Source organism: Pan paniscus, chromosome 13 (assembly GCF_029289425.2).
Source record: "Pan paniscus chromosome 13, NHGRI_mPanPan1-v2.0_pri, whole genome shotgun sequence".
Taxonomy (NCBI): domain Eukaryota; kingdom Metazoa; phylum Chordata; class Mammalia; order Primates; family Hominidae; genus Pan; species Pan paniscus.
Genome location: NC_073262.2, coordinates 103,925,855 through 103,941,047, shown reverse-complemented (window position 1 = coordinate 103,941,047; position 15,193 = coordinate 103,925,855). Strand labels below are relative to the sequence as shown.

The 15,193-nt window shown below is 39.8% G+C and overlaps 1 protein-coding gene across 5 annotated transcripts in view; it reads left to right on the top strand.

Moving 5' to 3' along the window:
• Positions 1–15,193, top strand: part of FLACC1 (flagellum associated containing coiled-coil domains 1) — a 78,736-nt gene that overhangs the window by 46,469 nt on the left and 17,074 nt on the right. For all 5 annotated transcript variants that reach the window (XM_063595540.1, XM_003820745.5, XM_055108957.1 and 2 more), the window contains 2 exons: positions 8,616–8,715; positions 10,244–10,347. In XM_063595540.1, coding sequence (XP_063451610.1) covers positions 8,616–8,715; positions 10,244–10,347 — 204 coding nt within the window. The remainder of the gene's footprint in view (positions 1–8,615; positions 8,716–10,243; positions 10,348–15,193) is intronic.

The following is a 15,193-nucleotide window of genomic DNA, read 5'->3' as shown; positions in this document are numbered from 1 at the left end:
TAATATAGTTTGAAATCAGGTAATGTGATGCCTCCAGATTTGTTGGGTTTTTTGCTTTTTGATTTTTTGTTTGCTTGTTTTGCTTTGTTTTGTTTTGCTTAGTCTTGCTTTGGCTATGTGGGTTCTTTTTTGGTTCCATATGTATTTAAGGATTTTTTTTTCTAGTTCTGTGAAAAACGATGGTGGTATTTTGATGGGAATTGCATTAAATTTGTAGATTGCTTTTGGCAGTATGATCTTTTTCACAATATTGATTCTACCCATCAGTGAGCATGGGATGTGTTTCCATTTGTTTGTGTCATCTATGATTTCTTTAGCAGTGTTTTATAGTTTTCCTTGTACAGGTCTTACACCTCCTTGGTTACGTATAGCCCAAACATTTTATTTTTCTTTTGCAGCTATTGTAAAAGGAGTTGAGTTCTTGATTTGATTTTCACCTTAGTCGCTGTCAGTGTATAGCAGAGCTACTGATTTGTGCACATTAATTTTGTATCTGGAAACTTTACTGAATTCTTTTATCAGTTCTAGGAGCTTTTTGGAGAATCTTTAGGGTTTTGTAGGTATACAATTATATCATCAGCAAACAGCAACAGTTTGACTTCCTCTTTACTGATTTGGGTGCCCTTTATTTCTCTCTCTTGTCTGATTGCTCTGGCTAGGACTTCCAGTACTATGTTGAAGAGGAGTGGTGAGAGTGGGCATCCTTGTCATGTTCCAGTCCTCAGTGGGAATGCTTCCAACATTTCCCCATTCAGTATGATTTTGGCTGTGGGTTTGTCATAGATGGCTTTTATTACATTGAGGTATGGCCCTTGTATGCCAGTTTTGCTGAGAGTTTTAATCATAAAGCATGCTGGATTTTGTCAAATGCTTTTTCTGCATCTATTGAAATGATCATGTGATTTTTATTTTTAATTCTTTTTATGTTGTGTATCACATTTATTGATTTGAGTATGTTAAGCCTATATCCCTGGTATGAAACCCACTTGATTACGGTGGATTATCTTTTTGATATGTTGTTGGATTCAGTTAGCCAGTATTTTGTTAAGGATTTTTGCATCTATGTTTATCAAGGATATTGGTCTGTAGTTTTCTTTTTTGGTTATGTCTTTTCCTGTTTTTAGTATTAGGGTGATACTGGCTTCATACAATGATTTAGGGAGGATTCCCTCTTTATCTTGTGGAATAGTGTTAATAGGATTGGTACCAATCCTTCTTTGAATGTCTGCTAGAGTTCTGCTGTGAATCCATCTAGTCCTGGACTTTTTTGTGTAGGTAATTTTTTAATTATCATTCCAATCTCACTGCTTGTTATTGGTCTGTTCAGGGTATCTAATTCTTCCTGATTTAAGCTAGGAGGGTTGTATCTTTCCAGGAATTTATCTGTCTCCTCTAGGTTTTCTAGTTTATGCACGTAAAGGTGTTCACAATAGCCTTGAATGATCTCTTGTATTTCTGTGGTGTCAGTTGTAATATCTCCCTTTTCATTTCTAATTAAGCTTATTTGGATTTTCTCTCTTCTTGATTAATCTTGCTAATGATCTATCAATTTTATTTATCTTTTCAAAGAACCAGCTTTTTGTTTCATATATCTTTTGTATTTTTTGTTTGTTTGTTTGTTTGATTTCATTCAGTTCTGCTCTGATCCTGGTTATTTCCTTTCTTCTGCTGGATTTGTGTTTGGTTTGTTCTTGTTTCTCTAGTTCCTTGAGGTGTGACCTTATATTGTCTGTTTTTGCTCTTTCAGACTTTTTTATATAAGTGTTTAGGGCTTTTAGCTTTCCTCTTTGCATTGCCTTTGCTGTATCCCAGAGGTTTTGATAGGTTTTATGTCACTGTTGTCATTCAGTTTGAAGAATTTTTTTAAATTTCCATCTTGATTTCATTGTTGACTCAATAATCATTCAGGAACAGGTTATTTAATTTCCATGTATTTGCATGGTTTTGAACATTCCTTTTGGAGTTGATTTCCAGTTTTATTCCACTGTGGTCTGAGAGAATGCTTGATATAATTTCAATTTTAAATTTATTGAGGCTTGTTTTGTGGCCTATCATATGGTCTATCTTGGAGAAAGTTCCATGTGCTGTTGAATAAATGTATATTCTGGGGTTGTTGGATAGAATGTTCTGTAAATATCTCTTAAGTCCATTTGTTCCAGGGTATATTTTAAATCTATTGTTTCTTTGTTAACTTTCTGTCTTCTTGACCTGTCTAGTGTTGTCAGTGGAGTAATGAAGTCCGCCACTATCATTGTGTTGCTGTCTATCTCATTTTTCAGGTCTAGGAGTAATTGTTTTATAAATTTGGGAGCTCCAGTGTTAGGTGCATATATATTTAGGATTGTGATATTTTCCTGTTGGAGAAGGCCTTTTACCATTATATAATGTCCCTCTTTGTCTTTTTTAACTGCTGTTGCTTTAAAGTTTGTCTTGTCTGAGGTAAGAATAGCTACTCCTGCTCGCTTTTGGTGTCCATTTGCATGGAATGTCTTTTTCCACCCCTTTCCTTAAGTTTATGAGTTCTTATGTGTTAGGTGAGTCAACTGAAGGCAGCAGATAGTTGATTGGTGAATTCTTACCCATTCGGCAATTCTGTATCTTTTAAGTAGAGCATTTAGGCCATTTATATTCAACGTTAGTATTGAGATGTGAGGTACCATTCCATTCATTGTGCTATTTGTTTCCTGTATGCCTTGGGTTTTTTTGTTTTTGTTTTTGCTTTTTTTTGTATTATAGGTCCTGTGAGATGTATGCTTTAAAGAGGTTCTGTTTTGATGTGTTTCCAGGATTTGTTTCAAGATTTAGAGCTCCTTTTAGCAGTTTTTGAAGTGCTGCCTTGGTAGTGGCAAGTTCTTTTAGCATTTGTTTGTCTGAAAAAGACTGTATCTTTCCTTCATTTATGAAGCTTAGTTTTGCTTGGTACAAAATTCTTGGCTGATAATTGTTTTGTTTAAGGAGGCTGAAGATAGGGCCCCAATCCTTTCTTGCTTGTAAGGTTTCTGCTGAGAAATCTGCTGTTAGTCTGATAGGTTTTCCTTTACAGGTTACCTGGTGCTTTTGCCCCTCAGCTCTTAAGATTCTTTCCTTCATCTTAACTTTAGATAACCTGATGACAATGTGCCTAGGCTATGATCTTTTTGTGATAAATTTCTCAAGTGTTCTTTGAGCTTCTTGTATTTGGATATCCAGGTCTCTAGCAAGGGTGGGGAAGTTTCCCTCGATTATTACCCAAATGTGTTTCCAAACTTTTAGATTTCTCTTCTTCCTCAGGAACACCAATTATTTTTACATTTGGTCGTTTAACATAATCCCAGACTTCTTGGAGGCTTTGTTCATATTTTCTTATTCTTTTTTCTTTGTCTTTGTTGGATTGGGTTAATTCAAAAACCTTGTCTTCAGGCTCTGAGTTCTTTCTTGTGCTTGCTCAATTCTATTGCTGAGACGTACCAGAGCATTTTGCATTTCTATAAGTGTGTCCATTGTTTCCTGAAGTTTTGTTTTTTATTTATGTTATTTCATTGAAGATTTCTCCCCTCATTTCTTGTATCATTTTTTTTTTATTTCCTTAAATTGGGCTTTGCCTTTCTCTGTTGCTTCCTTGATGAGCTTAATAACTGACCTTCTGAATTCTTTGTCAGGTAGATCAGGGGGTTTCTTCTTGGTTTAGATCCACATCTGATAAGCTAGTGTGATTTTGTGGGGGATGTTAAAGAACCTTGTTTTTTCATATTACCAGAGTTGGTTTTCTTGTTCCTTCTCATTTGGGTAGATTCTGTCAGAGGGAAGATCTAGGGCTCAAGGCTGTTGTTCAGATTCTTTTGTCCCATGGGGTGTTCTCTTGATGTAGTACTCTCCCCCTTTTCCTAGGGATGTGGCTTCCTGAGAGCCCGAGCTGTAGTGATTGTTATCTCTTTTTAGGATCTAGATATCCAGCAGTCCTACCAGGTTCCAGGCTGGTATTGGGGGTTGTCTGCACAGAGTCCTGTGATGTGAACCATCTGTGGGTCTCTCAGCTGTGGATACCAGTACCTGCTCTGGTAGAGGTAGCAGGGGAGTGAGATGGACTCTGTGAGGGTCCTTAGTTTTGGTCATTTAATGCACTATTTTTGTGCCGGTTGGCCTCCTGCCGGGAGATGACGCTTTCAAGACAGCATCAGCTGTGGTAGTATGGGGAGGATCAGGCGGTGGGTGGGGCCCTAGAACTCCCAAGAGTATATGCCCTTTGTCTTCAGCTACCAGGGTGAGTAGGAAAGGACCATCAGGTCGGGGCAGGGCTAGGCGTGTCTGAGCTCAGACTCTTCTTGGGTGAGTCTTGCTGCAGCTGCTGTGGGGATGGAGGTGTGGTTCCCAGGTAAATGGAATTATGTTCCCAGGAGGATTATGGCTACCTCTGCTGTGTCATGCAGGTTGTCAGGGAAGTAGGGGAAAACTGGCAGTCACAGACCTCACCCAGCTCCCACGAAACCCAGAAGATCAATCTCACTCCCACCATGCCCCCAACCCAGTAGTACCAAGTCTGTTTCCAGGCAGTGGGCAAACAGGACTGAGAACTTGCCCCAGGCTACCAGCCTCCCAGCTGCAAAAGCAAGTAGTGCTTTTGTGCTTCCCTGCCTGTGGAGTCTGCACACCAGATTCATGCCTTCCCCCAAGTTCTGGCCAGGAGATTTCCTATTCAGTTGGAATTGTTACAAAATTCAGCTGGAGTTTTCCTTCTCCCTGTGACGTTTTCTGAGTTCCTCTGGCAGTCCTCCCCAGGTAGCCTTGTGAGACAAGTCAGAAATGGCTTCCCTGGGAACCCAGAGAGCCCACAGGGCTTTTCCTGCTCCTTCCTTTACCCCTGTATTTCACTTGGTTCTCTGAATTGACTCAGCTCCAGGTAAGGTCAGAATCTTCTCCCATGATCTAGACCTTCAGGTTCCCCAGTGAGGTTGTGTGTTTGAAGATGGACAATCCCCCTTTCCTACTTCCACAGTTTGGGCACTCACAGTATTTGGGGCATCTCCCGGGTCCTGCGGGAGCAATCCACTTCCTTCAGAGGGTCTGTGGATTCTCTTGGCTTTCCTGAATTATTCCTGCAGTAGTTCTGGAGCAAAATTCATGATGCAAGACTCCACATGCTGCTCTGTCCATCCGAGTGGGAGCTGCAGTCTAGTCCTGCCTCCCGTCCACCATCTCTGTAGCCTTATATTAATAGTATATTTTGAAGTCAGGTAATGAGATGCCTCCAGCTTTGTTCTTTTTGCTTAGGATTGCTTTGGCTATTTAGGCTCTTTTTTGGTTCCATATGAATTTTACAATAATTTTTCCTAATTCTGTGAAAAATGATGTTGGTAGTTTGACAGGAATAGCATTTAATCTCTTAATTGCTTTAAGTAGTGTGGCCATCTTAATGATATTGACTCTTCTAATCCATGAGCGTGGAATGTTTTTCCATTTGTTTGTATTGTTTCTGATTTCTTTCAGCAGCAATTTATAGTTCTCCTTTTACCTCCTTGGTTAGCTATATTTTTAGGGATTTTATTCTTTTTGTGTCTATTGTGAATGGGATTACGTTCTTGATTTGGCTCTCACCTTGGGCATTATTGGTGTATAGAAATGCTACTGATTTTTTGTACATTGATTTTGTATCCTGAAACTTTACTGAACTTGTTTATCAGTTCCAGGAGCCTTTTGGCAGATTCTTTAAAGTTTTCTAGGTATGCAATTATGTTATCAGTGAACAGAAAAATTTGACTTCTTCTTTTCCTATTTGGATGCCTTTTATTTCTTTTTCTTGCCTAATGGCTCTGGCTAGTACTTCCAGTGCTATGTTGAATAAGAGTGGTGAGAGTGGGCATCCTTGTCTTGTGCTAGTTCTCAAGGGTAATGCTTCCAGCTTTTGCCCATTCAGTAGGATTTTGGCTGTGGGTTTGTCATAGATGGCTCTTATTATTTTGAAGTAAGTTCCTTTGATAACCTAATTTGCTGAGAGTTTTTATCATGAAGGGATGTTGGATTTTATCAAAGGCTTTTTCCATGTCTATTGAGATGATCATATGGGTTTTCTTTCTAATTCTGTTTATGTGGTGAATCACATTTATGGATTCACATATGTTGAACCAACCTTGCATTGTGAGAATGAAGCCTACTTGATCATGGTGAATTAACTTTTTTTTTTTTTTTTTTGAGTGAGTGTCTCATTCTGTCACCTGGGCTGGAGTGCAGCGGCACAATCACAGCTCATTGAAGCCTCAACCTCCTGGGCTGGAGTGATCCTCACACCTCAGCCTCCTAAATAGCTGGGACCACTACACCCAGCTAATTTTTTATTTTTTCTGTAGATGTGGGGTCTCATATCATGTTGCTCAAACTCCTGGGCTCAAGCAGTTCTCCTGACTCAACCTCCCATAGTGCTGGGATAACAGGTATGAGCCACCGTGCCTGGCCATGAATTAACTTTTTCATGTGTAGCTGGATTCAATTTGCAAGTATTTTGTTGAGCATTTTCTTCAGTCTATGTTCATAGGGATATTGGCCTGTAGTTTCTTTTTTGTCTTTGCCAGGTTTTGGTATAAGGATAATGCCGGCTTCATAGAATAAGTTAGGGAGGAGTCCCTCCTCCTCATTTTTTTGGAATAGTTTCAGTAGAATTGGTACCAGTTCTTCTTTGTACTTTTGGTAGAATTTGGCTGTGAATCTTTCTGGTCCCAGGATTTTTTTTTTTTTTTTTAGTGTTAGATTATTTTATTACTGAATCAATTTCAGAACTCAATATTATCTATTTGGGGTTTCAATTGCTTCTTGATTCAATCTTTGGAGGTTGTATTTCCAGGAATTTATCCATTTCCTCTAGATTTTCTTGTTTGTATGCGTACAGATGTTCATAATGATCTCTGAGGATCTTTTATATTTCTGTGGGATTACTTGTAATGTCACCTTTGTCCTTTCTAAATGTGCTTATTTGGATCGTCGTTTTTTTCTTTGCTAATGTAGGTAGCACTCTATCGGTCTTGCATTTCCTTTCAAAGATCCAACTTTTTGTTTCATTGATTCTTTGTATGGATTTTTGAATTTTGATTCCATTCAGTTCTGTTCTGATTTTAGTTATTTCTTTTCTTCTCCTAGCTTTGGGGTTAGTTTGTTCTTGTTTTGGAATGAACATTTTTAAGGTCTTTAATATATATGGCCAAATTGCCATCCAAAAAGAATGTATCACTCTGCACTGCCACAAGCAAAGCATGGAGTGCTCCCGTCATCTCAGAATAAAACCCATCCATTTAATCAGCTCATTTGATGAAGGCCCAGGAAAACAAAGTTAGGGCATGATTCTTACTAGGTAGATGAAGAGAGTTAAGAGATGGCTAGTGGGGCGGGAAAGGACTGAAGCCTCAAGCCTTCATCCTGTTTAATTGTGAAGTATAGTGACCAACTAGTTCTAGTTGGCCTGAGACTTTCCAGGTTTTAGCACTGAGAGTCCAGAGTCCCAGGAAACCCCTAAGTGTCAGGCAGACAAGGACACTTGGTCGCTCTATCAAAAGTTAAACACCAGTACCACCTCTAAAGTTCTATTTACCACTTACAATTTCAGTTTTGAGCCTGTGTCTAAAACTCATTTTTTAAAGATACTCCTTGGTATATTCAGGGAAAACATCATAGAGCAGAGTCTAAGACGTGTGAGTGGTAAATAGAATAGGTCGGGTGTGAATCCTTCTGCTAACCTGAAAAATAAGGCAGTCAGCATCCTTGGACCCTACTAGTGTCATCCAGGTCCAGGGCCTTCCCCCTCCTAGGATTCCATGTTCATGAAATCTGAGCCAAGCAACAGTATTGGTATTAGATTAGGCTTATTTAACCTCAACCACAAAAGAAAATTAGATTTGCTGAGAAAAAGTGGACATTCTCTGAAAAACATCCTCTTATTTTCTAAGTGTTCAAATTAACTACTAGGTATTTCCTTTCTTCTTTTTTTTTTTTTTTTTTTAAGACAGAGTCTCACTCTGTCACCAGGCTGGAGTGCAGTGGCGTGATCTCGGCTCACTGCAACCTCTGCCTTCTAGGTTCAAGCGAGTCTCCTGCCTCAGCCTCCCAAGTAGCTGGGACTACAGGTGTGTGCCACCACGCCCAGCTAATTTTTGTATTTTTAGTAGAGACGGGGTTTCACCATGTTGGCCAGGATGGTCTCGACCTCTTGACCTTGTGATCTGCCTGCCTCCACCTCCCAAAGTGCTGGGATTACAGGTGTGAGCCACTGCGCCCGGCCTCCTTTCTTCTTGTGCTATTGAAGAGGGATTTGTGATTTAGGGGGAGCTAACATATGATCCTTCAACATGGAGAACTCTACCTTTCTTCAAAGGAAGCTCGGTTCTAGTGGGGCAAACACTGTGCATAGTTTGCCCTTGACCTTTGGGTTCCATAAGCTCTCTGTTGGGCTGGGCTGGAATTTACTTCTCACCAGTCACCCATGGAGGACCCACTCAGTGAGGGCCCCAGGTAAGGGAAGATGCACAGAACATGGTGATGGGCCCTGGCCACTGTGCAATGCCAAGAGGAGTCCTCCCTGAGTTGAGTTTTACAGCCTCTCCAGGTCACCTTCATTTTAGGACTCTTTTCTTCATGGTGCCTTTGTACCTCCCCAGGACAGTATTTATGATGAAATGGAAGAGAAGTGGTCAAAACAGAAGGCGAAATGGAAGAAGGATGAGAAGTTCGAGCGAGAAAATATCCTGCTACAGCAAAGTGAGTACAGAAACTCTAGCTTTTTTGATGACAAGTGCATTAAAAAACTGCCATGAAGTTTGGTCTTGACTTGAGGAAGGTGGCCTTGGGCTTACCAAGGGTGATGGGCCATATGCTAGATACCTGAATGGAAGGTGCCCAGAGTTTTCATGAAAGCAAAATGACAACAAGGGTAGGGTCTTTTTTGAAGTTCAGGCATCTGATCTAAGAGAGTCTTAAGCCTATACCTTCTGAAACTCATTTGGTCCAAGTTTGCCCATGATGGCTGGAACAAATGTTAGAATCCCTGTAGGGAGTGCAGACTTATTATCTAGAAACAGATGAACCCAAAGTTCCAAGAGTTCTTTAGTTAGAATGTGAAATGTTCACTTGCATGTGGGCAGGGGGCAGATAGGAACAACACAATCCATTATACTGAGAGCTTCTATATTCCCACGTCTTCCAGAAGGAAGTCACACTTGGTAAATATTTTTAATATTTCCAACAATTAACACAGAGCTTGCACCATACAAAGTATTCTATAGGTGCACCTCCCACCCCCATTGAACTTGTTCATAAAAGGAAAAAAGAAGAGAATTTGTAGAGACTACTCCAGGCCTAGAAGACTAGTTGAGGTAGGAGTGGGACCTCTACAGACCTATTCCGCATTCCACGCCAACCACATTTATTTCAGATTTAGTTGATTTTAACAAATTACTCATTTAAATGCAGATACTCCATGGGAAAATTAATTCACATTCTGGTGGGCACTCTGGACTGCCAGAAGGTAATATGAAGACCCTGGAGTTAAGGCTGGGGAACGGGAGGGGGAGCTGCTCCTGTCTGGGGCTTTACCTAGAATTCTGGTGCAATAGAACCCAAGTCATATCCCAGATTCTAGCTACTCATACGACTCTCATCCCATGTTGCTAAAGTCTAAGTAAAGATGTAACCGCCAGTTTTGGAAGACCAGAATTCAGCTGCTCACCATCCAGCTCAGTCAGAGGCTTACGCTGTCAGACCAGAGACTCCCTGTCCATCCCTAGAATTGCAACACTGAAATCTGTGTTTCCCTCCACCCCTCCTTCCTCTTGTTTGATAATGGGGCTCTACTGGCAGGTTTCCTGCCCAGGAAAAGAGCTGAAGCCTACCTCTACCCCAGCACTAAGTACAGGATGAATTTTATTGCTGGCAAAGTAATGTTAGCCAAGAGCTTTATTTTAAGATAAGGATATCCATGATAGTATAGTGGTTACGTCAGCAGAGGGAATGGGCAAAATAAAAAGCAACAGATTCAAAATAAACTACACACAAAAGAACCAGAGATGTTGGTGGTAAATCCCGTATGACTAATGTGATTGAGGACAACCACCGCGCTCACCTCACCCTCAAGCACCTTCAGGGGAGTGTCAGAGGCCGAACACCAGGCTGCAATGACCTTGAGTCTGACACAGTCTGGAATTGCTTTTATCTTTAGATATTCTGGGTTTCTCATTGCACCTGCTTTTCCCATCTTACACATATATGTGCTTTCCTGTCACTTCCACAGAAAAAAAGATGACCAAAAAATTCGAATTGGAGTCAGGAGAAGAAGATAAGAAAATAAATGAATCCTGCAGTGCTGTCTTTGAGAACTTCATTCAAGAGAAGGAGGTAACTCAGCCCAAAGCACCTTGGTGATTGAATGGGTAGTCCAGGTGGTACACCCAAGTCCCCACGTGTGCCTCCATAATTAGGTGATCTTTTTGTCTTTCTGGGCATAATCCTCCTCTCCCAGCTTTCTGGAAATGTATGCAAATAGACTGACAGTCTTGCTGTCCTTTAGCTGGACAATCTTCCCACAGGCTAGACAGTCTTATCAAAGGGTTCTTAGAACAAAAATTTTAATTAACTGGAAATAACAGAATGCTAAACATGCAGAAACTGAAATTCCTTATTTTGCCAAAATCCCATCTCTGAATATCCTTTTCATTCCTCACTGTAGCTGTTATAGCTGTAGTGCTATTACTGGGCGCTAGGGCAGGTACAGGTTTAACTTTATGGGAACTTGCCAAAACTATTTTCCAAAGTAGTTGTACCATTTTTTTCTTGCATCTTAGATATATTGGAATTCTAGTTGCTGTATATCCTCCACAACAATTAGTTTTGCTAGTCCTTTAATTTTGGCCATTCCAGTGGGCATGAAGTGGTACTTCATTATGGTTTTAGTTTCCCTGATGACTAATTATGTTGGGCATTTTCTCATATGCTTATTGGTCCATTCATATATGTTCTTCCATAAAGTGCCTGTTCAAGTCTTTTCCCATTTGAAAAAGTAGGAGGTGCTTACATTTTTATTTTTGATATGTAGGAGTACTTTTATATTGTGGATACAAGGTTTTTTTTGCCAGATATACATGTTGTAAATATTGTCTGTCAGCCTGTGGTTTGCCTCTTCATTTTATTAATGATATATTTCGATATACAGAAGCTTTAAATTTTGATGAAAGGCAATGATCATTTTTTTACTTTTATGGTTACAGATTTTTGTGTCCTTTCTATAAAATCATTGCCTATTCCAAAGTCATGAAGATATTCTATTTTTTAGCAGCTTTAAAATTTTAGCTTCTATGATTCTATGATCTATTTTGAATAATTTTTGTGTATGAAGTGAAGTGTAAGAGTCATGGGTCATTTTTGTCTTATGGATATTCAGATGTCCCAGCATCATTCTTTAAAAATACTTTCCTTTCCCCATTGAGTTGCCTTAGTGTTTGATACAGTTTAGATTTGTGTCCCTGCCCAAATCTCATGTCAAATTGTAATCTCCAATGTTGGAGAAGGGGGTCTGGTGGGAGGTGATTGGATGATGGGGACAGATTCTCCCCCTTTCTGTTCTCGTGATAGTGAGTGAGCTCTCAAAAGATCAGGTTGTAGCACCTCCCCCTTCTCTCTCTTTCTTTTGTTCCAGCTATGTAAGACAGGCCTCCTTCCTCTTTACCTTCTGCCATGATTGTAAGTTTCCTGAGGCCTCCCCAGCCATGCTTGCAGAAATGTGAGCCAATTAAACTTCTTTTCTTTCTTTCTTTTTTTATTCTTTTTTTAATTTATTATACTTTAAGTTCTAGGGTACATGTGCACAACGTGCCGGTGTGTTAAATATGTATACATGTGCCATGTTGGTGTGCTGCACCCATTAACTCGTCATTTACATTAGGTATATCTCCTAATGCTATCCTTCCCCCCTCCCCCCACCCCACGACTGGCCCTGGTGTGTGGTGTTCCCCAACCTGTGTCCAAGTGTTCTCATTGTTCAATTCCTACCTATGAATGAGAACACGCGGTGTTTGGTTTTCTGTCCTTGCAATAGTTTGCTCAGAATGTTGGTTTCCAACTACATCCATGTCCCTACAAAGGACATGAGCTCATCCATTATTATGGCTGCATAGTATTCCATGGTGTATATGTGCCACATTTTCTTAATCCAGTCTATCATTGATGGACATTTTGGTTGGTTCCAAGTCTTTGCTATTGTGAATAGTGCCACAATAAACATACGTGTGCATGTGTCTTTATAGCAGCATGATTTATAATCCTTTGGGTATATACCCAGTAATGGGATGGCTGTGTCAAATGGGATTTCTAGTTCTAGACCCTTGAGGAATCGCCACACTGTCTTCCACAATGGTTGAACTAGTTTACAGTCCCACCAACAGTGTAAAAGTGTTCCTATTTCTCCATCCTCTCCAGCACCTGTTGTTTCCTGACTTTTGAATGATCACCATTCTAACTGGTGTGAGATGGCATCTCATTGTGGTTTTGATTTGCATTTCTCTGATGGCCAGTGATGATGAACATTTTTTCGTGTGTCTGTTGGCTGCATAAATGTCTTCTTTTGAGAAGTGTCTGTTCATATCCTTCGCCCACTTGTTGATGGGGTTGTTTGATTTTTTCTTGTAAATTTGTTTAAGTTCTTAGTAGATTGTGGATATTAGCCCTTTGTCAGATGGGTAGATTGCAAAAATTTTCTCCCATTCTGTAGGTTGCATGTTCACTCTGATGGTAGTTTCTTTCGCTGTGCAGAAGCTCTTTAGATTATTTAGATCCCATTTGTCAATTTTGGCTTCTGTTGCCATTGCTTTTGGTGTTTTAGACATGAAGTCCTTGCCCATGCCTATGTCCTGAATGGTATTGCCTAGGTTTCCCTCTATGGTTTTTATGGTTTTAGGTCTGACATTTAAGTCTTTAATCCATCTTGAATTAATTTTTGTATAAGATGTAAGGAAGGGATCCAGTTTCAGCTTTCTACATATGGCTAGCCAGTTTTCAAAGCACCATTTATTAAATAGGGAGTACTTTCCCCATTTCTTGTTTTTGTCAGGTTTGTCAAAGATCAGATGGTTGTAGATGCGTGGTATTATTTTTGAGGGCTCTGTTCTGTTCCATTGGTCTATATCTATGTTTTGGTACCAGTACCATGCTGTTTTGGTTACTGTAGCCTTGTAGTATAGTTTGAAGTCAGGTAGTGTGATGCCTCCAGCTTTGTTCTTTTGGCTTAGGATTGTCTTGGCAATACAGGCTCATCTGGAACCATAAAAGTAGTTTTTTCCAATTCTGTGAAGAAAGTCATTGGTAGCTTATTGGGGATGGCATTGAATCTGTAAATTACCTTGGGCAGTATGGCCATTTTCACGATATTCATTCTTCCTATCCATGAGCATGGAATGTTCTTCCATTTGTTTGCATCCTCTTTTATTTCGTTGAGCAGTGGTTTGTAGTTCTCCTTGAAGAGGTCCTTCACATCCCTTGTAAGTTGGATTCCTAGGTATTTTATTCTCTTTGAAGCAATTGTGAATGGGAGTTCACTCATGATTTGGCTCTCTGTTTGTCTGTTATTGGTGTATAGGAATGCTTCTGATTTTTGCACATTGATTTTGTATCCTGAGACTTTGCTGAAGTTGCTTATCAGCTTAAGGAGATTTTGGGCTGAGACGATGGGGTTTTATAAATATACAATCATGTTATCTGCAAACAGGGACAGTTTGACTTCCTCTTTTCCTAATTGAATACCCTTTATTTCTTTCTCCTGCCTGATTGCCCTGGCCAGAACTTCCAACACTATGTTGAATAGGAGTGGTGAGAGAAGGCATCCCTGTCTTTTGCCAGTTTTCAAAGGGAATGCTTCCAGTTTTTGCCCATTCAGTATGATATTGGCTGTGGGTTTGTCATAGGTAGCTCTTATTATTTTGAGATACATCCCATCAATACCTAATTTATTGAGAGTTTTTACCATGAACGGTTTTCGAATTTTGTTGAAGGCCTTTTCTGCATCTATTGAGATAATCATGTGGTTTTTGTCTTTGGTACTGTTTATATGATGGATTACATTTATTGATTTGCATATGTTGAACCAGCCTTGCATCCCAGGGATGAAGCCCACTTGATCATGGTGGATAAGCTTTTTGATGTGATCCTGGATTCAGTTTGCCAGTATTTTATTGAGGATTTTTGCATCGATGTTCATCAGGGATATTGGTCTAAAATTCTCTTTTTTTGTTGTGTCTCTGCCAGGCTTTGGTATCAGGATGATGCTGGCCTCATAAAATGAATTAGGGAGGATTCCCTCTTTTTCTATTGATTGCAATAGTTTCAAAGGAATGGTACCAGCTCCTCCTTGTACCTCTGGTAGAATTCGGCTGTGAATCCGTCTGGTGCTGGACTTTTTTTGGTTGGTAGGCTTTTAATTATTGCCTTAATTTCAGAGCCTGTTATTGGTCTATTCACGGATTCAACTTCTTCCTGGTTAAGTCTTGGGAGGGTGTATGTGTCCAGGAATTTATCCATTTCTTCTAGATTTTCTAGTTTATTTGCATAGAGGTGTTTATAGTATTCTCTGATGGTAGTTTGTATCTCTGTGGGATCGGTGGTAATATCCCCTTTATCATTTTTTATTGCGTCTATTTGATTCTTCTCTCTTTTCTTCTTTATTAGTCTTGCTAGCGGTCTATCAATTTTGTTGATCTTTTCAAAAAACCAGCTCCTGGATTCATTGATTTTTTGAAGGGTTTTTTGTGTCTCTATCTCCTTCAGTTCTGCTCTGATCTTAGTTATTTCTTGCCTTCTGCTAGCTTTTGAATGTGTTTGCCCTTGCTTCTCTAGTTCTTTTAATTATGATGTTAGGGTGTCAATTTTAGATCTTTCCTGCTTTCCCTTGTGGGCATTTAGTGCTATAAATTTCCCTCTACACACTGCTTTAAATGTGTCCCAGAGATTCTGGTATGTTGTGTCTTTGTTCTCATTGGTTTCGAAGAACATCTTTATTTCTGCCTTCATTTCGTTATGTACCCAGTAGTCATTCAGGAGCAGGTTTTTCAGTTTCCATGTAGTTGTGCTGTTTTGAGTGAGTTCTTAATCCTGAGTTCTAGTTTGATTGCACTGTGGTCTGAGAGACAGTTTGTTGTGATTTCTGCTCTTTTACATTTGCTGAGGAGTGCTTTACTTCCAACTATGTGGTCAATTT